This window comes from Somniosus microcephalus, chromosome 32 (assembly GCF_052327205.1).
Source record: "Somniosus microcephalus isolate GS21.2 chromosome 32, FLI_Smic_1.0, whole genome shotgun sequence".
NCBI classification, from domain to species: domain Eukaryota; kingdom Metazoa; phylum Chordata; class Chondrichthyes; order Squaliformes; family Somniosidae; genus Somniosus; species Somniosus microcephalus.
Window position 1 is genome coordinate 14,658,379 of NC_141018.1, and position 26,790 is coordinate 14,685,168.

Consider the following 26,790-nt stretch of genomic DNA (forward strand, 5'->3'; position numbering starts at 1 on the left):
CCTCCCCGCCCTCTCGCCCCCCGACCCTCCCCGCCCTCTCGCCCCCCGACCCTCCCCGCCCTCTCGCCCCCCGACCCTCCCCGCCCTCATCGCCCCCCGACCCTCCCCGCCCTCTCGCCCCCCGACCCTCCCCGCCCTCTCGCCCCCCGACCCTCCCCGCCCTCTCGCCCCCCGACCCTCCCCGCCCTCTCGCCCCCCGACCCTCCCCGCCCTCTCGCCCCCCGACCCTCCCCGCCCTCTCGCTCCCCGCCCTCTCCTCCCCGCCCTCTCGCTCCCCGCCCTCTTCGCTCCCCGCCCTCGCTCCCCGCCCTCTCGCTCCCCGCCCTCTCGCTCCCCGCCCTCTCGCTCCCCGCCCTCTCGCTCCCCCGCCCTCTCGCTCCCCGCCCTCTCGCTCCCCGCCCTCTCGCTCCCCGCCCTCTCGCCCCCCGACCCTCCCCGCCCTCTCGCCCCCCGACCCTCCCGCCCTCTCGCCTCCCCGCCCCTCGACCCTCCCCGCCCTCTTCGCCCCCCGACCCTCCCCGCCCTCTCGCCCCCCGACCCTCCCCGCCCTCTCGCCCCCGACCCTCCCCGCCCTCTCGCCCCCGACCTCCCCGCCCTCTCGCCCCCGACCCTCCCCGCCCTCTCGCCCCCCGACCCTCCCCGCCCTCTCGCCCCCCGACCCTCCCCGCCCTCTCGCCCCCCGACCCTCCCCGCCCTCTCGCCCCCCGACCCTCCCCGCCCTCTCGCCCCCCGACCCTCCCCGCCCTCTCGCCCCCCGACCCTCCCCGCCCTCTCGCCCCCCGACCCTCCCCGCCCTCTCGCCCCCCGACCCTCCCCGCCCTCTCGCCCCCCGACCCTCCCCGCCCTCTCGCCCCCCGACCCTCCCCGCCCTCTTCGCCCCCCGACCCTCCCCGCCCTCTCGCCCCCCGACCCTCCCCGCCCTCTCGCCCCCCGACCCTCCCCGCCCTCTCGCCCCCCGACCCTCCCCGCCCTCTCGCCCCCCGACCCTCCCCGCCCTCTCGCCCCCCGACCCTCCCCGCCCTCTCGCCCCCGACCCTCCCCGCCCTCTCGCCCCCCGACCCTCCCCGCCCTCTCGCCCCCCGACCCTCCCCGCCCTCTCGCCCCCCGACCCTCCCCGCCCTCTCGCCCCCCGACCCTCCCCGCCCTCTCGCCCCCGACCCTCCCCGCCCTCTCGCCCCCCGACCCTCCCCGCCCTCTCGCCCCCCGACCCTCCCCGCCCTCTCGCCCCCCGACCCTCCCCCGCCCTCTCGCCCCCCGACCCTCCCCGCCCTCTCGCCCCCCGACCCTCCCCGCCCTCTCGCCCCCCGACCCTCCCCGCCCTCTCGCCCCCCGACCCTCCCCGCCCTCTCGCCCCCCGACCCTCCCCGCCCTCTCGCCCCCCGACCCTCCCCGCCCTCTCGCCCCCCGACCCTCCCCGCCCTCTCGCCCCCCGACCCTCCCCGCCCTCTCGCCCCCCGACCCTCCCCGCCCTCTCGCCCCCCGACCCTCCCCGCCCTCTCGCCCCCCCCGACCCTCCCCGCCCTCTCGCCCCCCGACCCTCCCCGCCCTCTCGCCCCCCCGACCCTCCCCCGCCCTCTCGCCCCCCGACCCCCCGCCCCGCCCCCGACCCTCCCCGCCCTCTCGCCCCCCACGACCCTCCCCGCCCTCTCGCCCCCACGACCCTCCCCGCCCTCTCGCCCCCCACGACCCTCCCCGCCCTCTCGCCCCCACGACCCTCCCCGCCCTCTCGCCCCCCCCACGACCCTCCCCGCCCTCTCGCCCCCCCACGACCCTCCCCGCCCTCTCGCCCCCCCACGACCCTCCCCGCCCTCTCGCCCCCCCACGACCCTCCCCGCCCTCTCGCCCCCCCACGACCCTCCCCGCCCTCTCGCCCCCGCCTCCGCCTCTCGCCCCCCACGACCCTCCCCGCCCTCTCGCCCCCCCACGACCCTCCCCGCCCTCTCGCCCCCCCCACGACCCTCCCCGCCCTCTCGCCCCCGACCCAGATCCCCACTCCTCCCTGTTTAAAGGGCCTTATTCACTGCACTATCCAGTCCCCGCTCCCCTCTTCTAGTAAATTATTGAAAGATTTTTTCCTGAGGACATTTCCTGCAGTCACAGTTGTTTTTGGCCTCTTTAATCTCAGCATTGAAACTTCCTATGTAAACATTCCTGTAACTCTGCAGCAGACTCTGACCTGTTGGGGGCGCTATGTCTCTGCTGCCACCTTGTGTATAAAAACATGATGGCCCTGAGACTACGCCATCGTAATGGCCCCGCAACTTCCAGATTTACTTATGCGCGAATCCGGAACTTTCGATCCGTCAAGTTTCGCCTGGACAGATCATCCGAACTGCCTGAGAAATGCGTATTGCTGCCGCAGAGTGGGGCTATTTGTCCAGCAATTCACCACACAACTCTTACAGCTGGTAAAAGCAGGTGTAGGGTCTGCTTTCATCAGTGGAAGGGTATATATAAGGCTTAAATAAAACATTAAAAAATCCAAAATTATGCACATACACTTTAAATGAATTTAATGCAAATAATGGCCCAGATTAAGATGTTTAAAATTATTTATCAAAAAATTAAATGTTGAGGTTGGTGCACCTAAGGGACTTATGAATAAAATTGCAATGAGTGCATTTCTAATCATTAGAATTCTGTATATTGTATAATTATTTGGGGATTCCATTGCATATCATTGGGATATTCCCTTCGTAAATGATTGCAATGGAATCCTCCTTTGTCATTGGAGGATCTGGCCCACATGATCCCAGGGACGCTTCTGAACTGCCTGCGTCCCTGGGATCCATGGACCTTTATGCTGACGTCCACCTCGAGGCCTGAGACCGGAACTCTTCACAGCCTGGATGCCAGGGGGCTCTTTCGGAATTGTTTTGCGGGTTGGAGGGGTGCTCCGGAGGTACCCTCCCGACAGCAATTTCTAGGCCAATGTTCCTCTGCTGACCGTGGGCAATGCTGAGGGCAGTTTACTAGTAGTGTGAGCGCAGCAGGAATACAGAGGCATTGCTTGCGTTGAGTTGGAGGCTGTGCTTTTTTAGAACAGTGTTGCCTAGAAAGTGTGACCGGAGACATGTTACTGGAAGTGTATGATGCACACAAGACGTTACATGTAACTGTATCGTAGATAAATATCATACATGGTGCTATGTATGTGTTGAGAATGTCACACTACCTGCTGAACTTTTAGATGGCTTGAAGTGTATTGAGCGCGCCCGTGTTTGCTCTTATTGCTATGAATGTCCACTGTGCTACTAGTGTTCGTGTCGAGGTGCTTGGCTATAAAGATGATTTTGATGATGTGACACATCATGAGGCTAGGAGGCTCAGTGGAGAGATCAAATCGGATCTGGGTGACATTCGTCTGCAAGACTCTCAATACCAACGATGGCCCAGATATTCCGATGCAGGCCTCCCGTGGGCAGGGGCCTGCGACCTGGAAAAATCTGCATCCTTACCCGAGGGTTCTCGGGACGCGCACGCTTCCGCTCCTGGGCCTCTCCAAACTTGAAGTGCGCGGGGCCCACGTATCCCTGGGGCGCAGGCGGTTCGCAGCGTCCCTGGGCTCACGTGGGCCATGGGGAGCCAATCACAGAAGGGAATCTCCCTTCATACATTTGACAGGAAGACCTGTCAAATATATGAATGGAGATCACCCCAAAAACATAGTAAAGCTTTAAATAAATGTTTTAAAAATCACATTTTTTAAATGACGAAGTTACATAAATTAACTTTTAAACAAAAATTTAAATTTTTGAAAAAATTATTTTTTACGGGGCTAAAATAAACTTAGCTTTTTTAAAGTATTTTAAAATGATAAATCAGTGGAAATTTGTAACTTTTTTTTACTTTTTTCAACTCTTATCCTGGTAAAAGCAGGCCTTACCCCTGCTTTTACCAGGCACAAGAATTGTAAGTGTTTACTTTGAGCGGAGGGTCTCCAAAAAGCGGAACTCTTCCCCCCCCCCCCCCAACAGAGGCCCTTCTCCAGGGTAGGCGGAGGATCTGTCAAGCGCTTTCTTGACATCGGAAATGCCAGTTTCCAGCGCATGCGCAGTGCCTGCCTAAAACCAGCATTTCCGATGTCCCTGTGGGTGGATGCACAGCGCGTACACACCCGTAGGGATCGGAATATCTGGCCCAAGATCTTAAATCATTTTCACTTTGGGTAAAGTCATTCATGGGGCACTGGGTTTGTCTGGACATTTGCCAATGGATGCCAACTCCAGTGCTGTCCAATAAATCAGTGACTATATCCTTTTGGCCTTGAGAGGATATTATACTGCGTTGGCGCTTAATGAACCAGTTCAGTAGGATTCTACACTCTTATTGCCTACATAACTGTATGGTGACAGAACAATATTCAGTCCAAATTCTGCACTAGGCAAGGGAGAGAAGGGAATGGTGGTTGGTCGGTAATGGTCTTGAGAGAGTAGTGCCAAGAACTGCATTGGGGCTTGGGAATAAGAATCTGGTTGAGGCAGTGTCCCAGAGCACAGTTGTGGTTTCGAGCCACAAAAAGAGAGACCCCAGTAAGCCTGAAAACTGCTGATTTGTCTCACTGATATCACTGGTTCTTTAGGTCATCGCATTGTGAATATTGGACGCATTGGTGCAATCAAAAAGGAACAGGGTAGCTATCCTTGTGAGGAACGTCTAGGACAGGTTGTGGTTTCATAGCAGATGGCGGAGTGTTGCAAGACACTTTGCATTACTTTCATCGATTTACTTTTCTAGCTGAGCAACAAGCAGCCACGGGAGGGAACTGGATGGTACGTGGTTAAATCGTAGTCTTTATCCAGGATATGTACTTCGGTTACAAGGTCCATCCATGTTAGAATAGAGCAGTGAGGCAAGATTGTCCACCGTCATCCACCTATTTAATGTGGTCTTCACTGATGGGTTGGATGGCGCGCCAAGGATGGTCTCGAAGTGTTCTGCAAGAATTGTGGTGCTTTTTTCATTGCCGATTATTGACAGACTTGCCTGTGGATATACTGCACTGCACTCGCCTGCTCGGGCAGTGGGCTGTGAAGTGTCCTACTGTGTGCACAGCAGAGGATCTGTCTTTCACTGTCCGTTCCCGTTGGTACCTGAGGGTCCTGGTGAAATTGGAACTTTAGCTTTTGATACAGTCCTTTAGGACGATGCTGCGAGGACACAAAAGGCTGACCTGTCTCATCAATGATCGTAAAGTAACCATGTAGGGGAAACTTGTGCCTTAGTCTAAACCATTCTGCCATTGTATAGAACTCCATTCCAACTAAAGATTAACCAGTATATTTATCTGGCATTTTTAGATTGCAGAGTGGCAGGAATCCTTGAATGCAATTCTGTGCAAAAGTCCCATTAGGATGAGTACGATGGCAGTATCTTCCTACCAATGGAATATAAATAGATATTCTGATGGTTCAATGTAACATGCTTTTATATGGCCATCTCATGAATAGAAAACCAGAGTCACTCCTTGTCCATAGCCGACTCCTTGTCCATAACAGACTCCATCACTAACAATGTTGTCCTTCCCACTTATCATGTCTGCTGTCCTCAATTTAATTGTGTTCTTTCTCAGTATAGATGAGAATTAATTATGGAACATGCTTTCACTTTCTCGCCCAGGCAACGTCACTCGCTATTATTTGAGAAGTATTTGTCAAACATGCATGTTTTGTGTGGCAGTCACAGATTTGCAGGATAAAGTTCCAGTGTGCGCGTGACTCGGAGAACCCACATTTCTGCTGATAAAGGAATGGGTTAAAAGTAAAAATGATTTTCAGCATAAAATTGCATCTGTTCTTTGTTTTTCGTGTTTCCGAAAGGCTTTGAGTTAAATGTCGCGTTGACTGAGCTGATCTCGTTGGTGTTCTGCCCTTGAAACTCTGATTTGTCACTCGGCTCTGTCTTTATGGATGAGCACAGATGGGCCAAATGGCCACTTTCATCTGTTGACCTGATCCGACTTCTGTTCGAATGCTTCATGGCAGATTGCTGCTGTTCTTGTCAGTTTTAATAAGATATTACTAGGTGCAGATCCTTTCACAAACTTGTTGCAGCAGCTTATCGCATACATTAACTGATTTCCTTTTCCTGTTCCCAGATTTTTGATCTAGTTTAAGAACACAATGGTGAGTAACTGAGATTTAACTGCACGCAAACTTAGATTTGACTTTAACAACAGAGAAAATATTTACTGTATTCAACCTAGTTACAGTGCAAACTGAGGTATAGTGGATGAATGAGCTCCAAGACCTAAGTAAACCTGCTAGATGAGAGTACAGCAGCTGGTACCGGTTACAGTAATCCGTGCTAGTGGTATTGATCAGGTTGAGTTGTAATTGCAGTGAGTTAGCATATGGCACCCACCACCACCATTCTGCCAATGGAATGTTGGCTTTCATTGCTAGGGGGATAGAATATAAAAATAGGGAGGTATTGCTTCAGTTGTACAAGGTATTGGTGAGACCGCACCTGGAATACTGCATACAGTTTTGGTGTCCATACTTAAGAAAAGACATACTTGCTCTCGAGTCAGTACAAAGAAGATTCACTCGGTTAATCCCGGGGATGAGGGGATGGACATATGAGGAGAGGTTGAGTAGATTGGGACTCTACTCATTGGAGTTCAGAAGAATGAGAGGCGATCTTATTGAAACATATAAGATTGTGAAGGGGTTGGATCGGGTGGATGCGGGGAGGATGTTCCCGATGATGGGTGAAACTAGAACTAGAGGGCATAGCCTTAGAATAAGGGGCTGCTCTTTCAAAACTGAGATGAGGAGGAACTACTTCACTCAGAGGGTGGTAGGTCCATGGAATATGCTGCCCCAAAAAGCTGTAGAAGCTACATCATTACATAAATTTAAAACAGAAATAGACAGTTTCCTAGAAGTAAAGGGAATTACATAGAAACATAGAAGATAGGAGCAGGAGTAGGCCATTCGGCCCTTCGAGCCTGCTCCGCCATTCAACGAGATCATGGCTGATCATCCAAACCCTAGCACCCGGTCCCTACACCGACAGCCATCCCACCCAAGCCCTAACCCTGTAACCCCACGTATTTTATCCCCCCTAACACTAAGGGCCAATTTTTATCATGGCCAATCAACCTAACCCGCACATCTTTGGACTGTGGGAGGAAACCGGAGCACCCGGAGGAAACCCACGCAAACACGGGGAGAATGTGCAAACTCCACACAGACAGTCACCCGAGGCCGGATTTGAACCCGGGTCCCTGGCGCTGTGAGGCAACAGTGCTAACCACTATGCGGGGAGCGGGCAGGAATTTGGACATGAGTCTAGGTTCGGATCGGTCATGGCCCTGTGGGTAGCGGAGCGGGCCCAGGGGCCGTGTAGCCTGATCCTGCTCCTATTTCGTGTGTCTAATTCTGTTAGATTCAGGAGATGGTTCTGTGATAGTAGACTGACGGTTAGGATCAGATCAGCCATGATCTTATTGAATGGCGGAGCAGGCTCGAGGGGCCGATTGGCCTACTCCTGCTCCTATTTCTTATGTTCTTATTCCATACCTGCCAAGTTTCCTATCTGCGTCACGCTGATGTAATCACCTCTATGGAGTTTCCCCACAGTGAGGGAAGGTGTTTCCCAGACTGTGTTGCACCTGCTGGATGCGATCTGGGAGCAGGCTGCCTCAGCACTGGCGGTGTGGAAACCTCAAGGGAGAGGAGAAGGGGGCCATGTCCTCACTTTAAAAGAAGTACGATCAAACCTAATGTGTAATGCTAATTCTTGATTTGTTTGCCTTTGCAGTCTCGAAGATATGACTCGCGAACGACCATATTTTCACCAGAAGGTGAGGTGCCTGAGAGACCGCCTTCTATACAATGAAGGGTCTGACCGATCAGTGGCGTGTATTGTATCGTTGCCGTTCAGCTGTGTGTTCTGTTAAAGTGCAATCTTTTCTTTTAATGAAACAACAGGCCGACTCTATCAGGTGGAATATGCCATGGAAGCCATTGGCCACGCTGGAACCTGCCTGGGGATCCTGGCGAACGATGGTGTTCTATTGGCCGCAGAGAGGCGCAACATACACAAGCTACTGGACGAAGTCTTCTTTTCCGAAAAAATATATAAACTGAACGAGTACGTGTAAACTCAGATACGGAATGAATGTATTGGCTTGTACTGAGGCAACCTGAGTTAATGTTAGCGATCGTCTTTAAGTTACATAAACTTGGCTTCTATTCCCTTGAGTTTAGAAGGTTGAGGGGCGATCTGATCGAGGTGTTTAAAATGATAAAGGGATTCGATAGGGTAGACACAGAGAAACTACTTCCTCTGGTGGGGGAACCTAGAACAAGGGAAGATAATCTTAAAATTAGAGCTGGGCCGTTTAGGATGGAAATCAGGAAGCACCTTTTCACACAAAGGGTCGTGGAAATCTGGAACTCTTTTCCCCCCCCCCCCCCCCCCCCCAAAGGCTGTGGATGCTGGGGGACAATTGTCTTTCAACACTGAGATCGAGAGAGTTTTGTTAGCTAAGGGTGTCGAGGGACATGGAGCAAAGGCGGAAAAAGTGAGTTGAGGTGCTGATCAGCCATGGTCCTATTGAATGGCGAGGGGCTGAATTGCCAACTCCTGTTCTGAATGTTCCTATGTTCCGTACAACAAGCAGCCACAAGAGGGAGTTGCCTGTAGAGCCTATGGTTGTAGTGTAAATGCACAGAAAACCATAAGTGTGCTCACAGAGAACTTTTTTGTTGTTTTATTTAAATAATAATTGCCTAGTTAATTTTAACAGGAGAGTACCAGTAGTGGTGAAATGTTCTAGACTGTTCTTTTGCTATTGTAGATTTTACTTTGTGTGTGTGTGTGTGTGTGTGTAAATGTGTTTCTGTTGAAATGTTAATACTGAAAGTTTCATGTGATGGTGTAAACTTAATCAACCATTTTGTGTAAAATCTGTCACAGTGATATGGCTTGTAGCGTCGCAGGAATAACATCTGACGCCAATGTCCTTACCAATGAGCTGCGATTGATTGCCCAGAGGTAAGGTGAACCATGTTGTTTTTGAATGAGATCGTGAGAACTTGCCCTCTGAACTAAGTCTTCCTACCGCATTCTAATTTAATTTACAGCAATTCATTTTCGAACATTATAATTGTTTGATGCCAAACTGCTCCTTACAGCCTGTCGCACCTGCAGCACCAGTTTAAAAAGTCACAGCACAGAGCCGTGTTCAAGAAATCTCACTTCAAGCATCTGCAATCCCTCATTCCTTTTCTGGTGGATACTGATGCTTCTCCATGTAATGGCTGTTGGTGCTGGGGAGTTTTCTACCAAGTTTTGACAGCAAGTAATCCCTTAGCAAGTAACAGCGTGGGCTACATTGCGTAGAGCTCCTACTTGGCCATACCAATGTACCTTAATATCAGCTTCACAACACCTACTGCAGCTGCATAACATTTATAGCCATCTTTTTGGTCTTTTAAGTACGACTGTCAGGTTATAGGCACTTTAGTGCATTGTAGCTGTGCCTTAGGAACTGGGTTGCGGCAGTGTACCATGGCTGCAGTGTGTACTTTCAACAGGATCCGCTGCAGCAAGTCGCCAAGGCTTTGTCCGCACCTCCCAAACCCACGACTTCCACCACACAGAAGAAGAAGCACAGTAGGTGATTGGGAGCACCATCACCTCCAAGTTCCCCTCCCAAGTCACACACCATCCTAACTTGGAAATATATCACCGATCCTTCATCGTCCCCGAGTTAAAATCCTGGAGCTCCCTCCCTAACAGCACTGTGGGAGTACCTTCACCACACGGACTGCTGCTGTTCAGGAAGGCGGCTCACCGCCACCTTCTCAAGGGCGAATAGTGATGGGCAATAAGTCTCGGCCTTGCCCGCGACGCCCTCATTCCGAGAATGAATAAACAAGCTTCAGCTCAATGTGCCATTCACTGGCAGGGAGAAACCATTCTTTCCAGCCTGACCTGAACTCGTTTCCAGGTCCCAAAGGTGAGAATGCACCACCCAGTACCAATCTTCCCGTTAAGCTGTGCAGCGCTCTGGAGGTCCCGCGCAGGCCGCTCATGGACTTTTCAATGTAAATATCTGCGCATGCACGAAAAATTAAATGGGCCGCACACAAAAAAAAATGAATGGGAACACTGCCCAGTACCTGTGTAGTTTCACATCGAGCTCGCAAAAATGTCTTTCCCCTTAAGACAGAAGTTCTTAATTACCTGATAATTGTACAGAGCATTTAAATAAAATCGGGGGAACATTGCTGCTGCTTGGACAGTAAGTGTATTCTTTGTGCACGCAAGCAATCTAAATGATGAGTAGAAAGCTCTCTCCAGATTGCAGTAATGCTGCCTTATATATTCACAGGTATCTCCTTCAGTACCAGGAGCCAATCCCATGTGAGCAGCTGGTCACAACCCTCTGTGATATCAAGCAGGCTTACACACAGTTCGGAGGTAAGGCACGCTTAAAACAAATGGGCAAATGGTAATGCACCTTCAAAAAAAAAAAAATGAATCTCAAACTTAGCTTGATTGTAAACAAAAAAATCTTCCCTTCTGATTAATCTAGTTCCTTAGTGCAACTTCACATTGTTGAATCCAAATGAGTAATAAATTCTGTTTTTACAAGGATGTAAAGCTGTTGTTTTATGGCTGGCAAGTTGTGCCGTGCTTGCCCCCTGCCTTTGAGTGGCAGACATGTGGTTTACAACAATCCTGGCTTTGGTTAGATTTTTTTTGTGCAATTATCGACGTTCTAGCGGCAAATAAATGCTCAAAGGAAATGGAGCGTAGTGCCTGATTAAAATAACAGCTTGGCTCAGTAGGAGCCTGATTCGGAGGGTCATGGAGTCAAGTCCCGCTGGCACTTTCCTGCCATGCGGAGGGGTGCCGCCGCATTATCTGAGGTTTTTCGGATGCAACGTTAAACCGAGGCCCCATCTGACATAAAAGATGAAAAGCTACCTCACAGAACGTCTCGGTGGGGAGGGGAGAATTGTGGCGAAAACGGAGAATGTTTGTAGCTCATGGGTTTTCTCTGTACCCTGCATTTCGTAGCTTTAAAATAATCTCTCCTTAGATGAATGCCGGGAGAATGGCTTCCATTCCTTTGGCACTGCGTGATGTGTATAGGGAAAAAGCCAGTTACAGTTGAATATCCATCTATGTCTGTTAGTGGTTACTAAGCCCAACCAAGTGCTAGAAATAATTGTCACTGGGCTATTAATTAATAACTAAACCCATCAGGATAGGCCCGCCACAGACAGTACTTGGCAAACACCAAAGGTGGCCATTGGCGTGCTGTTATGTATAATGGAATTTGCATGTTGGTGTTGGGTTCCTCTGTCTCACCCTGACTTCTTAAAGGTGTTACTGTACTTGAAAGGGTTTTATTAAACATATAAATCCAACACTTTTAAAGTACAGGTGCATTATCCCTTATCCGAAACCCTTGGGACCAGATGTTTCTCGGAATTTGGAATTTTTCGGATTTCAGAATGGTATTCAGAATCCGTATGTAACACCCTAGCGGGGGTCTGGGCAGCACCCCGTAAGCAAACACATTAATATTTCTGCAGCGAACCTTATGAATATTCACACTGAGTGGGATAAATAAAGACTATAAATAGTATTACAGTTTATTTGTACAGTAATAATTTGGTAAATTAAATAGTGGGATAAATATAGACCATAAATACTCTAGTTACGCTCCAGGAAAAAACTTTCGGTTTTCAGAGGTTTTCGAATTGCGGATAAGGGATAGTCTACCTGCACCAGTTAGGAACAGGAAATCTAACCGGAACAGGCAATTCAGCCACTCGAGCCTGTTCCACCATTCATTAGATCATGGCTGATCTGTATCTTTACTCCATCTCCCCGCCTTGGTTCTGTAACCCTTAATACCCTTGCCCAACAAAAATCTATCAGTCTCAGTTTTTAAATTTTCAATTGACCCTCCAGCTTCAACAGCTGTTAGTGGAGCGAGTTCCAGATTTCCACTACCCTTTGTGTGAAGAAGTGCTTCCTGACATCACCCCTGAGCTTCCTAACTCTTAAGTGACGGCATTGACCAAACCGCAACAGAGTTGGCAAATCACAGCTCCATTGGTAGGACACCCATGTTGTTCCGGGGAAGGCTGCTGGGTCAGGTGGCTGCTCCTCATCCAAAACGCATTTAGTTTTCTTTGCAAATCTTCCTTAAAAAAGAGGAAAGAATCAACTAACTGTTTTTAGACCAATTATAAACTGATTCAAAGCTGTGTTACTGGGATTGACTTAATCAGTTATCTGTCACTGTTTGCTTCTGTAAGTGACTATCTGTGAATAAACCTGTTTGGTCTGTTGCAAAATTGTCCGGTTTCCTCCCACAGTCCAAAGATGTGCGGGTTAGGTTGATTTGGCTATGATAAATTGACCCTTAGTGTTAGGGGATTAAATACATGGGGTTACGGGGATAGGGTGGGATATGTGTCGGTGCAGGCTCGATGGGCCGAAATGGCCTCTATCTGCACTGTGGGGATTCTGTGACTGATACTAATCGCCCTTTGAAGTGGTATGGACACATAGTGGAAATCTTGTGTGCAATCCAGAGGCCATTTAATGGGTCTATTTACCGAGAGCATGTTATCCCAGATTATTTTGTGCAAGGTCTCGCTTCAGTTCATACTAAGTGTGGACTTATTGGGGACTGGTTTTTGCGTTGGGCTTAAGAAAAAGTGTCTGGAGAAGCCTGAATTGTAACGTTGCCGTCCTAGAGATGAGACGTTAGACCAAGGCCCCATCTGCCTGCTCAGGTGGGTGTTGGGATCCCATGGAATTGTCTGAAAAAGAGCAGGCAGTTATCCTGGTCAACAGTCCTCCCTCAGTCAAGATCAATGAATATACAGTAGATGAACTGGTCATTCACTTTATTCCTCTATGTGTAATGTTGCTTTGTGCAAAATGGCTTGACACGTTTGTCTACATAATTGCTGTGCTTCGGAGTAATTTGTTGTAAGTGAAGTTCTTTGAGTCATTTGAGAGATGTGTTAAAGCATTAAATAAATGTAGGTCTTTTTTTCTTTGTATACGCCCTTTGACCTTTTTGTAATGGCTTCTCGTGACAATCTGTATCTAATACTGACAGGAAAGCGTCCTTTTGGTGTTTCGCTGCTCTACATGGGATGGGATAAGCACTATGGCTACCAGTTGTATCAGAGTGACCCCAGTGGAAACTACGGAGGGTGGAAAGCCACATGCATCGGGAACAACAGCGCTGTAAGTACCTTAACTAAAGGGCTGCAGTGACCTTCTAAAGAGAGATGTAAATGATGTGACTTGTTGGTTTGATCTTTTACTAAGGTATGATGCTATCCTAATATTTCTAACGCAAAGCATGGAAGAATTGCTTTATGGAGATTAATACCGCAAATATTTCTAAACGTGACTATTGGGCTTACGGTGGAATACAAGATTTCAGACATTTTTTTAATTCGTTCATGGGATGTGGGTGTCGCCAGCAAAGCCAGCATTTATTGCCCATCCCTAATTGCCCTTGAGAAGGTGGTGGTGAGTCACCGCCTTGAATACAACTGAGTTGCAGAGGATAGAGTCAATCACATTACTGTGGGTCTGGAGTCACATATAGGCCAGACCGGGTAAGGACAGCAGATTTCCTTCCCTGAAGGACATTAGTGAACCAGATGGTTTTTACGACAATCTGGTCGTTTCATGGTCACCGTTACTGATACTAGCTTTTTATTTCAGATTTAAATTCCCCAGCTGCCGTGGGCAGGGATTTGAGCCCATGTCTCCAGATTATTCTTAGATTACTAGTCCAGTAACATAACCACCCCAGTTTGAGACATTTGCCCAGAGGCGAAAGTGAATTAGGCACACGGGTATTCTAGAGTTAGAAACTGGCTTTTGCTACACAGCAAAGATTAGCTGGTGACTGTAATCAGCAAATTTTCTAACCGTGTAATGCGTTTGCAATTTTTGGTTGTTTGATCAGTTATGTCAATGCAACCATAGAAAAAGGTGAAAAAAGTCTCCTCAGATCCATCCATGCTCCCCCTATTCAACAGATGGTGCATCCCAGTCCATCCCCCTTCCCAACTAGTATTGCTAACTCCCGGGGTGAATGAAAGAAACTGGCCAGTTTCGGGAGAACTCGGAAGTTGCTCCACAATTCTCTAAGGCAGTCAAGCAAGCTCCAAGTTACCCACTTGCTTCACTAGATAAGCTTGACTGTCTTGTAACTGTAATATCCCTGTGTTTCAAACGGAATCCTGCACCAAAACTCTGCTGTTTGTATCCTGTCCCACTCACCCATCACTCCTGCCCTTGCTGACCCATGTTGGCTCCCGGTCCTCCAACACCTCCAATTCAAAATTCTCATCCTTCTGTTTAAGTCTCTCCATGGCCTTGCCGCTTTCAGTATCTGTAACCTCCTTCAGCCCTAGAATTCTCCCAGAACACTCTGATCCGCTGACTCTTGTGCACCCCTCCCTCCCTTCACACTACCATTGGTGGCTGTGCCTTCAGCAGCCGAGGCCCAACTCTGAGATTCCCTCCATAAACTCCTCCACTTCCTCCTTCAAACCCATCTCTTTGATCTAGCTTTTGCTCAGTCCATCTAACATCTCCATCTTTGGCTCAGTGCCCTTTTTTGTCTGATTAGCGTATCTGCGACAGGCCTTGGGATGATTAGCGTGTCTGCGACAGGCCTTGGGATGATTAGCGTGTCTGCGACAGGCCTTGGGATGATTTCCTCTGTGGACGGTGCTCTATAAATGCAAGTTGCTGTCGTATGATTGGCCTTGGTGCCCTGGGATCGGAAGGGGGGGGATCAGCTGAAGTTCTGGCTTTTGATAACCGTCCAATAAGCACAGTTGAAGAAAATGCTCATCTTTGGATGTCGGGTGACTGCAGGATTGGGCTGGGCTGCCTGCTCCACAATTGGAAGCTCGCCATCCGAGCTCGTGTACAGAATGGCCCTTTGTGGGAGTTTGAGCACTGCCCGAACCTGTGGAGCCATGGACCAGCTTCAGTCGCTCGGTTGGCTGGGGAGAGAGATCTTTTTTTCAAACACCACTGATCAGAGTTAAACATCGAGAATTCTGACAAATTATCAGCAACAGCTTGCATTTGTATAACGCCTTTAACATAGTAAAACATCCCAAGACGTTTCACAGGAGCGAAGTTAAAAGCTGAACCTTCCCAGTAAAGCATTCTTTTACATGTTATCTCCTGGCTCATACACAAGTCCAGGACTCGCTATGCTTTAGAGATGGTAAACACAATGCTCGACGGTTTGAGCCATTGGATGATGTGGTTGGTGATGCCTTGAAGCCAATAATTGTATTCCTTTGTTAACCTGGTCCAACTAAAATTGTAGGCTGCAGTGTCTATGCTGAAACAAGACTTCAAAGAAGGAGATATGACTTTGCTGTCGGCACTTGCATTGGCAGTTAAAGTGTTGAATAAGACCATGGACGTCAGTAAACTATCGGCCGAAAAGGGTAAGGGGTCTTTAGTGTTGTAAGCTTCTGTCCAGGTTTTCTTTTAGCTTGCAATCCATAATTTAAAGGTCCTATTTGCAAATATTATCAAAGATCGTACTTAATTTCTTAATATCAAAGCCTCATTGTGTTCCTAGGAGAAATTTTTGTTTTCTGAGATTAGAACAATTGTATAGAAGATAATTGTCTACAAAGGAGCCTTAAGATTTATTCTGGAAAATTGGAACAAAACCTTATTCTGAGATATCTGTGCAGCTGTTGGTTTTATAAATGCTGTACTAACCTCCCCGTGGTGTGGTACTAAACCCGACAGACCAGGTAATCGCTGGTTCAGTTCCTGCTATGTGCTGAGTTAAATGCCTTGAACCGTGGTGGTAGTTGGGTGGCCCCAGTCCGGAAAGGTGGAGAATCATTCCGGGTTCCTGGTCCCTAACCGGCAGCCACTCACTCCTGTATGGACGTGTGAATGTCCGGGGAGGACAGGGTCAAGCTCGGCCACGATGAACCCACCCCCCATATAGTTGGGTAGCCTGCGGCTTGTGCTGCCCCCAGGGTACATGGCGAAAGACAACTTGGGTGAGGTACCAGAGAGCTGTTCGCCTTGAAGAATGATTGGAGCTCGGTTTCTCTGCTGGTATGCAGAAATTCCAAAGATCACCAGCCAATTACAGTGATACATTTATACATGGTGCTTGCTTTAATGCTGCTTTTGCTGCTGACTGATCAAAACTATCGAAATTAGTTTCACGTTGCATCTCCATAATTGTCATCCTTTCTGGGCTGCATTCAATCAGTCCTCCCAAGTGAAATCGCACAGATCCACACAACTATCCCGCTGTCTGAGGAACCAGTTAGAAGGATATCCGTGCAGTTAAAGTGCTGCATCGCTGGCCCACAATGTACCTGTCTCAAAATGTTCTGGCCCACCGAAATAAATGGAACAAATTTTAAGTTGCTTCATCATTTGTGTAACCTTTATTTTCTTGATGAAGCCCCCCCTGCAAAATGATTGACTAATCTTTGGAATTGAAACAGCTTTTAGAATTTAAATATTTGACTTTGTGGCGCAGTGGAAATTGCGACGCTCACCAGAGAAAACGGGAAAACGCGCATAAAGGTGCTGAAGCAGAAGGAAGTGGAGGTTTTGATTAAGCAACACGAGGAAGAAGAAGCCAAATCTGAACGTGAGAAAAAGGAAAAGGAGCAAAAAGAGAAGGACAAATAGAACTGCAAATGAATCCCGTTCGCGTTTTGAGTAAAAACAGAAGTTTATTGAAAATCTAGTTGACTGCAGGTTCTTCAATATAGAATTGGCCGTACCAGATACCATCCAGCCTCCTTGTACACTTCCGCACATCAATTGTATACGCACTAATAGATGCCAGATGGGTTTTTAAATAAAGAGTAAAGACAAAAAAAAATTGTTTTCCAATACGTTTATTTTACAATTTTTTTTTCCACTTTTAAGTTGCTTACTTCTCACTTGCACACGAACTGTTAGTAAACTGTAGACTGAAGGGATCCACCAGACCTTGTACAGCAGAGACATTACACGGCCAGGACATAGATGGGAGAGTTTGGTACTGGTGATTGGGTACACGGAGAGGGGTGGGCGAAGGGCACCGAGAACCTCAGTGAGGCAGTGCCCCTGGCAGTAGCCCAACAACATGAACGCAAGGGTGAGAATTTCTACTGATTTAGCCGAAAAAGTGCGTGATCCTCATCTCGGACTGGCCGTTCCCAGCTCTGTGTATTGTAGCAGTAAATGCACGTTTCTAGGAAATGCCATGTGGCAGGAATTATCCCTGCATGGCACAAGATGCCATAGGTTTACCAATTAGCCCATGGGTGGACCCAAGTGTGAGCCATGGCTCAGTGGGTAGCACTCGCCTCTGAGTCAAAGGGTTGTGAGTTCACATCCCACTCCAGGTATTTGAGCACAAAAATTTAAGTTGACACTCCAGCGCAATAGTGTGGGAGTGCTGCACTGTCAGATGTTTCAGATGAGACGTTAAACCGAAACCCCGTCTGCTCTCAGGTGGATGTAAAAGATCCCATGGCACTATTTCGAAGAGCAGCAAGGATGTTATCCCCGGAGTCTTGGCCAATATTTATCCCTCAATCATCAACATCACTAAAACAGATAATCTGGTCATTATCACATTGCTGTTTGTGGGACCTTGCTGTGTGCAAATTGGGTGCTGCTTTTCCTACATTACAACAATGGCGACACTTCAAAAAGTACTGTAAAGCACTTTGGGACATCCGGCGGTGGTGCAATGCAAGTCTGTCTTTCAAGTGGGACCTCAGCCAGGAGGCAGTGAATCACCGAGTTCATTTGTGATTTATGTTATTAGCTTGATGTTCAGCAGACTATGTCAACTGTCTTTCACTGCATTAGAGGCGCTCCCTTTCTCTCCCACCTTCTTTCCCTCTTCTGGACAAATACAAGTATACTCCGTGCTCTTATCCATGAATCTAGCAACCTCTGCCCTGAGAGATGTAACAATCTGGGCCACGGTGAATTCATCATCATCCAGGCATTATCCCTCCCATATGCTTCCGCACGTGGTCGCTGGAAGCCCAATGCTGCAGTAGATTCCATGAGTAATATCGTCTGATCAAGTTCTGGGGCAATGGGAGTTTTGAGAAACAATCCATTGGCTCGTTCATAGGATGTTGGGCATTTCGATAGACCATGACCCAGCTCATTGCCTCACTGACCTGTTGAGAGGTCTTCATGCCCACTCCCCTCCACCACCAGTACCTGGCCAATGAAAGCAATTGAAGGTTCAACAATTTAAAAGTGACAGTAAATTGTTAAAATCCAGTGAAGCAAAATATATCTATGCATTAGATGATTATTTTCCTGTTGTCACAATTTTTGTCATGCTTTCTATCTTGTCCGTTACAATGGGAATTCCCTATTTAGCCGGGTCCTGGTGATACATTAGTTAATGGATGCAGCCACTAGGTGGCGTAGCTCCACTGTAACACTGCTTTCGCACTGTGAGCAATGGCAGAGGAGGTCTACCATGAGCTGGCCATACAACAAACAGCAATGATCCACAACAACCAGGCGAACTGTTGAAACAGTTCTGCTTCCCCGCCACCAACCTCCTCCATTTCTCTGTGCAGCGCTGAGCCCAGCACACAGGCTAAGGTCTAGCTGTGGTTTCCTGAGGCAGAAGCAGGGCCTACTTTATCGGCCCGAAGGTCAAGGAGAAATGCAGCATTGAGCGGTTTGCAAGGACTGGATCAGGCTCACTGCTGCTCCTTGTGGACAATCAACCTCTGACATTCTCAGGAAGAATGGGCATTTGGGAAACTGACGGTGCCTGTGGAATGTACCATATCTTGAATCCCTGTAGGGGGAGCATTTCTAGTCCATACTTTCAGGGTAAGCGGTATTTTGCTAGGTTGTAAAATTACATTGGATTACACATCGCTTTCGTATGCTCAGTAGGCCTACTCTACAATGATCTCATTTCATTGTGAAGTTTTCTATAGAGAAGTGAGTAAAAAAAAATCCTAGAAAACAGGAACCACTTGTAATTTTTATGGCACTCAGCTAGGCTTGGTGGTTTTGGAGAGAGGATCCAGGGAAGAGTAGTTACATTTCCCACCGTCGACGCTATTCTTTCCCTCGGGTCGATTTCCCGGTTCTCTTGGATGATCTCTCACTTCCCCACGTTGAGCTCTATCTGCCATAGATTTGCCCACTCATTTAGTCTGTCCATGTCCCTTTAAAACTCCCTGTTCCCCACCACACAAATGAGTGTGCCCCTAACAGTCATTTGCAAACTCGAGTACGTAACACTTTCTTCCTTCATCCAACTCTTTGATGTATTTGGTGAAAAGTTGTGGCCCTAGTTACAGACCTTTGGAAAACACCACTTTCCATATCCTGCCAATCAGAGAATGTTCCCTTTTAATCCCCACTCTCTCCCTTTCCTACCTCCCAACCAATTACCGACCCATGTCACAGGGTTCCCTCCAGTTCCGTGTGCATTTATTTTTGCTAATCTGTTGCGTGGAACCTTATCAAATGTCTTCCTTTCCAGAAGACATTTGATAAGGTTCCACGCAACAGATTATTAGCAAAAATAAATGCACACGGAATTGGAGGGAAAGTTCTGATGAAACTCTGTATCTGCTCAGAAGCTGCCTGACCCGCTGAGCGTTTCCAGCATCTCCTGTTTTTATTTCACATTTCCAGCAGCTGTAATGTTTTGCTTTTTGTCCCGTTAGACACTCCCCTATCCACCAGGCCAGTGACCACCTCAAAAAAAATTGAGCTAGGTTAGTCAGACGGCTCCTCCTGGCCTGACAAAAATAACTTTTCGCTTCCCCTTTTTGAGGCCTTTACCTCCTCCGCTACCCCCGCTCCACCTGGGTGGATTCTGCTCGGTTCTCCCTCGAAATTGCACTGGGGTCTGGCGCCTGTTACGGGAGCCTGATTTGCATACAGGACCGAGGCTCCCACCGGATTCAGATGGGCTGCCGAGCCGAAGGTCGCAATGAAGATGGCGGCGGAGCGGGAATGGGGCCACCTTGATTTTAACTCTGCTCCGGCCCAGTTTCCGCTGACTAGATTGAGTTAAAATCATCCATTGTGAGGTTTGACATCGTCAAGGTGTCTCGTATGGCTTTACCAGACACTCCTTAATGCCTGCAGCTGGTGGCCATGCTTTTTAAACCTGTGAGAATTCACTCTTTTAAAATATGGTCATAACGCAATCTTCAGTGTAGAAAAAAATGATCAAAAATCCTAAAATGTGACAATTGGTAATAATTTGGCCAAGTGATATTAATTTAGGACGTCGGTCTTAATTTGAACCATTGATATTAATGTGGGATGTTCGTACTGTGGCACATTGGTATTAAATTTGTTTGTCACAAAATGAGAAACTTTAAAATATTGCAGAACATGGGAGAACTTTCTGTTCCTTGAACTTGGAAAAAAAATGAATGCATCCAATTCACACACTATTGAGGAAAGATTGCAGAGAGCAGTACTAAGGATTACAAGCCAATTACTTTTTAGGTTTAGGATTGGTGGGTAAAACCCCAATTGTCTGATGAAGCTAAAGGGTGAACCTAACAGCCTTGAGGGCGTTCATTTCCCCCCGGACATACGTTTCCGTTTCTTGTTCTTGGGCGATGCTGAACAAGCCACATTATATTTATAGAGGTTTGCCTCAGTAACCAATGTTAAGTTGACTGAAATTGAGGTTAATGCTCTGAAGAGTGAATAGTCATGTTCTCAGACACAAACAGCAGTTACACCATTTTTTAAAATTCATTCATGGAATGTGGGAGTCGTTGGCAAGGCTGGCATTTATTGCCCATCCCTAGTTGCCCTCGAGAAGGTGGTGGTGAGTTGCCGCCTTGAACCGCTGCAGTCCGTGTGGTGAAGGTACTCCCACAGTGCTGTTAGGGAGGGAGTTCCAGGATTTTGACCCAGCGACGATGAAGGAACAGCGATATATTTCCAAGTCAGGATGGTGTTTAACTTGGAGGGAACTTGGAAGTGGTGGTGTTCCCATGTGAATGACCTGTTACTGTTTCTGCTGCCACCGATGCTCGCAAATACTTCCACACCCAGCCCAGTCAGTCTCGGCCATATTATCTCCCCTCCCCCCCGCCATTCTGATCCCAGCTTTGTTTTTTGTTTTTTGATTCACTCCCTTTTTCAGTTTTATAAATCCCCATATTGACAAGGTGCTGTGCACCCACTAGAATCTCTTTCCTCCTGGTCCCACCTTTGTTGCATTAGGACCTTTCCACCATATTTGCAACGATTGTGATGCAGCGGTGTAAAATACGAGAATAGAGCCGTTAAATCCAGATTGCTTGTGACTGCATCACTTCCACCCGGGGGTTACCCAAGGTGCTGCTCTGGCAGTGGCGTGGTGCCCCATAATCGTGGAGCTACCTACACGGGACAAAGCCAAGATGTAAGATTCTTTTTAGTTACAAGCCATAAACCTGAGGCGTTCACATCTCGAAAAACATAAACATGGCTAAAAGCTTCAAGGGAAATTAAAATATTCATTTAATATGCTCCTGATTCTTCTGGCCTCACAAAGGGATTAAAAATACTTGCCCCTTCCGCAGCTGGTCCTGAGATGGCCTTGCAGGAAAGTCCTAACGGTTTCATCACTGAAGCCTGAGTTAAAATTGCAATGGGGTCTCGATGACATCATGCTTTGGATGGGTGGTCTTACCACCTGCTCAGGAGAGCAGGTTAAAATTGCGGACAGCGAGACCTTCGCAGCTCCAGAATGGGTAAGTTATTCAGGGCATTTTAACGACGTTTCCACCAGCTATGTCCGGTTAATATCCCCCCATGTGTTCTTTATTCCGTGCTGGCTCTCCCACCAAAGAATCTGCACCCTGCCCAGTCCTTCTCCCTCCAATACTGTGGCAGCACGGTTACAGCTGCAAAGTTAGATTGAAAGCCCAGTAAGGCAATGCATGAGGATGGAAGCAAAGTAGGAGAGCAGAATAAAGGAGCAGTGGAAGAGAACAGCAAGGAGGAGAGGGAAAGTAAGGAGCGAGAGAGAGAGAGACATGAAAGGAGAAAGAAAGAAATGAAGAAAGAGAATCTGAACAAAACCGAAAGAGGCAAGAACTAGACAAGAGGACAAGAAAAGGAGGGACCAAGGGAAGAGAGGCAGAGGAAAGAAGCTTTCTCAATGTATCGAGAGCTTGTAGAAAATGAGGAAGCTGAGTACCAGCCTGTAAAGCTTCTACAAGCCCTTCTCTGAAGTGAACTCCTTACTCCACAGTAGGCCATCGCTGTCCTTGTAATTACAAACGCAGATTAATTTTTAATTAAAAATGGAAAAGCAGATTGAAAAAGGGGGTGGAGGGAATGGAAGAAGTCTCGGCAGCTCTATCCCAGTCTACCGCTCTTGCAGACTGGGCTAAAGGTGATGCAAGAGCTGGAAGCTATAAACAAACACAAGAGCAGATGAAGCTAAAGAGGGTAAGGAGCTCCTCAGGTGTGAGTTGGAAGGTAGGGGAGGTGGAAAGGTAGCAGTCCCCTTCTGATCAGCTGGAGGCAGCAACTGGAAAGGTTCTCAAGATAAGCTGGGCGGTCTACCAGGAGTACAGGGGAAAAACACCACTGAATATCTATAGCATCTAACGCCAGATCTGCCCCAGTGTACAGTTCTTCCAGTGTGTACACAAAGCACTTAGACCATGCCAGGAAGATAGAGCTTACAATCATGTGGCACCTTCTACCTCCATAGGATACCATGAAGTACTTCACAGGTAGTGAATTACTTTTTGAGGTGTAGGCAAATATGGCATGCAATTTGCGCACAGCAGGATCCCACAAACAGCAAATGGGGTGAATGACGAGTTAATCGGTTTTGGTGGTGGGTGAGGATGATTGTTGGTCAGGACAATTCCCTGCTCTTCAAGTTGTGGCATGGGATCTTCTACATTCCTCTGAAGAGGCAGACGGGGTCTTGGTTTAACATCCCTCCCTCACTACTGCACTGAAGTGTCAGCCTGGATTATATGCTCAAATTCAGGAGTGGGACCTCCTATGTAAAATGACTGCTACCAACTGAGTCAAACTGGCACAAAGGAGAATGGCTCTGGGCAATGTTCCCCCTAAGGTTCGCGGCCGCGCATCAATCAGGAGGTCCCGCGCAGGCCGCTCACAAGCTGTTGCCGCTGGAAGATACCAGCCGCTGCAAACTTAAAGGGACCGCACGGGGGGGGAAAAATTAGAGGAACATTGACTGTGGGCCATAATTTTTGTGTTCTTTAGATTTCAGGACAAGCTCAGACCTGAAGCCAAAGACACCATGACTGGTGTGGGGAATCGGGCATCCATTTGTACTATCTTGTTCTGATGGTCAACACATTGAAAGCTCTGACAGTTTATGAAGACAATGGGATTGTGTGGAAGGGCCCATAGGGGGCCAACAAGGATACTTTGGTCTTTGGGGAGTCCTGCCATGTGAAAAAACACTGCCAGCCTTGGCTCAGTGATAGTCTCAGTCAGAAGGATGTGAGGTCAAACCCCACTCCAAAGACTTTTGAGTACATAGTTCTGATGAAACGTCATCCTATTTTTCCAATGATTAGCAACGTGTTTAAATTCCTTATTGGCCTCCCTACCTCGATAGCCTCTTCCAGCCCTACACCTCCAACCCTGAACTCTCCATTCCTCTGACACTGGCCTCTATTGCAGCTCCCTTCCTTTCTCCTCTTCCCCCATTAGCGGCCATGCCTTCAGTTGCCTAGGCCCCACTCTGGACTTCTCTCTTAGACCACTCCGCCTCTCCACCTCCCTCTCCTCCTTTAAAACCCTCCTTAAAACCACTTATTTGGCCAAACTTTCGTTCACCCCTCCTAATAGCCCCTTCTTCAGGAACAGCAGTAGGCCATTTAGCCCCTCAAGCCTTTCAGTGAGATCATGGCTGATCGATGACCTAACTCCATACACCCACCTTTGCCCCATATCCCTTAATACCTTTGGTTAACAAGCGTCTATCAGTATCAGGTTTAAAATTAACAATTGATCCAGCATCAATTGCTGTTTGTGGAAGAGAGTTCCAAACTTCTACCACCCTTTGTGTGTAGAAATGTTTCCTAACTTCACTCCTGAAAGGTCTGGCTCTAATTTTTTAAGACTATGCCCTCTAGTTCTGGACTCCCCAACCAGCGGAAATAGCTTCTCTTTATCTACTCTATCAGTTCCCCTTAATATCTGGAAAACTTCGATCAAATCACCCCTTAACCTTCTAAATTCCAGGGACTACAACCCTAGTTTGTGTAATCTCTCCTTGTAATTTAACACCTGGAGTTCAGGTATCATTCTAGTAAATCTACGCTGCACTCCCTCCAAGGCCAGTACAGTATATCCTTCCTTAGCTTGGATTCCATTTTGCTTATGCCTCTGAGAAGCAGCTTGGGATGTTTTAACAATGTTAAAGGCTCTATATTAAGTTGCTGTGGTATTTCCTTAAGCCCATCACAGGCAACACCCCCAATCCTTCATTCAGCTTGTAGCAACTCGGAGTGGTCCCTCAACATTACACTGACTGTCATGGGGAGGGATATATACACACACAAGGTAAGTTTGAAAAGCAGGTTCAGATAATTCTGCATTTTAGACAAATTGATGTTTAAATTACTGATAAGATGTTGGGAACAGTTCAGTTTTTGTAGCCGTTCCTCTATTTTCAGGAAGCGTGAGTCAGAGAAACAATTGAAAAAGAGGAAATTCTGAATGTGATAAATAGAAATCTAACTTGAGGTTAATTCGTTGCAGTTCTCCCACAGAAAGGTACCACCAGCATAGAAATTACTGTTGAGCAATGTTTTGCATCTTCTCATGACGTTCTACTTCCCTCAATTCCACACCAAACAATGACACAGCTCCACTCCAGTAAAGAAGTCTTACTCCAATTATATAGGGCCTTGGTGAGACCACACCTGGAGTACTGTGTACAATTTTGGTCTCCTTACCTAAGGAAGGTTATACTTGCCATAGAGGGAGTGCAACGAAGGTTCACGAGATTGATTCCTGGGACGGCGGGACTGTCCTATGAGAAGAGATTGAGTAAACTAGGCCTGTATTCTCTTGAATTCAGAAGAATGAGAGGGGATCTCATTGAAGCATACAAAATTATTACAGGGCTTGATAGGGTGGATGCTGGGAGAATGTTTCCCTTGGCTGGGGAGTCTAGAACCAGGGGCCACAGCCTCAGGATAAAGGGTAGGCCATTCAGGACTGAGATGAGAAGAAATTTCTTCACACAGAGGGTGGTGAATCTTTGGAATTCTCTACCCCAGAGGGCTGTGGAGGCTCAGTCATTGGGTATATTCAAAACAGAAGTCGATAGATTTCTGACTAGTAAGGGCATCAAGGGATATGGCGATAGGGCTGGTGAATGGAGTTCACAGAATCACAGAAACCCCACAGTGCAGATAGAGGCCATTTCGGCCCATCGAGCCTGCACCGACACATATCCCACCCGATCCCTGTAACCCCTACACCAACACATATCCCACCCTATCCCCGTAACCCCACGTATTTAATCCCCCTAACACTAAGGGTCAATTTATCATAGCCAATCAACCTAACCCGCACATCTTTAGACTGTGGGAGGAAACCGGAGCACCCGGAGGAAACCCACACAAACACGGGGAAAATGTGCAAACTCCACACAGACAGTCACCCGAGGCCGGATTTGAACCCGGGTCCCTGGCGCTGTGAGGCAACAGTGCTAATCACTACGCCACCGTGCTGCCCTGTTGAGGCAGAAGATCAGCCATGATCTCATTAAATGGCGGAGCAGGCTCGAAGGGCCAAATGGCCGACTCCTGCTCCTATTTCTTATGTTCTTATGCTTCCACATTTCTGCAAGCCATGTTCCCTCTCATGCAGCGACCTCTCCATCCCACATCACCTTCTCTGTAGTATGGGACCCCACAGAGCCAATCCCAACAAACTTTAAAAGCAAAACAGTACCTGAGAACTGTTGCTGCAGGGGAACGGTAGCATACTGGTAATGCTACTAGGCTAGTAACCCGGAGGCCTGGACTAATGATCCAGAGCTCAAATCCCAATACGGCAGCTGGGGAATTTAAATTCAATTAATTAAATAAATCTGGAATAAAAAAGCTAGTATCAGTGAAACTATCGGATTGTCGTAGAAACCCATCTGGTTCACTAATGTCCTTTAGAGAAGGAAATCTGCCGTCTGGCCTATATGTGACTCCAGACCCACAGCAATGTGGTTGACTTAACTGCCTCTGAAATGGCCCAGCGAGACACTCAGTTGTAACAAACCGCTGAGAAACAAAATAATAAGAAAGAAGCTGGATGGACTACCGGTGTCGGACATGGCAACGGCACACCCAGCCCAGTTGACCCTGCAAAGTTCTCCTCACCAACATCTGGGGACTTGTACCAAAATTGGGAGAGCTGCCCCACAGACTAGTAAAGCAACAGCCTGACATAGTCATACTCACAGAATCAGACCTTTCAGCTAATGTTCCCAGACTCCTCCATCACCATCACTGGGTATGTCCTGTCCCACCAGCAGGACAGACCCACCAGGGGTGGCAGCAGTGGTATACAGTTGGGAAGGAGTGGCCCTGGGAGTCCTCAACATTGACTCTGGGCCCCATGAAGTCTCATGGCTTCAGGCCAAGCATGGGCAAGGAAACCTCCTGCTGATTACCACCTACCGCCCTCCCTCAGCTAATGAATCAGTAGTTTGCCATGTTGAACACCACTTGGAAGAAGCACTGAGGGTATCAAGGGCAC

The 26,790-nt window shown here is 48.3% G+C and overlaps 1 protein-coding gene across 1 annotated transcript in view; it reads left to right on the forward strand.

Moving 5' to 3' along the window:
* LOC147097285 (proteasome subunit alpha type-4) overlaps positions 1-16,906 on the forward strand; it is a 21,272-nt gene extending 4,366 nt beyond the window's left edge. Inside the window, exons 2-9 of the mRNA XM_085972111.1 lie at positions 6,098-6,125; positions 7,768-7,810; positions 7,938-8,100; positions 8,929-9,006; positions 10,349-10,437; positions 13,109-13,239; positions 15,362-15,485; positions 16,556-16,906. Of these exons, the coding sequence (XP_085828237.1) occupies positions 6,123-6,125; positions 7,768-7,810; positions 7,938-8,100; positions 8,929-9,006; positions 10,349-10,437; positions 13,109-13,239; positions 15,362-15,485; positions 16,556-16,710 (786 nt within the window). The 5' untranslated portion in view covers positions 6,098-6,122 and the 3' untranslated portion in view covers positions 16,711-16,906. The remainder of the gene's footprint in view (positions 1-6,097; positions 6,126-7,767; positions 7,811-7,937; positions 8,101-8,928; positions 9,007-10,348; positions 10,438-13,108; positions 13,240-15,361; positions 15,486-16,555) is intronic.
* The last annotated feature ends 9,884 nt before the right edge of the window (positions 16,907-26,790 follow it).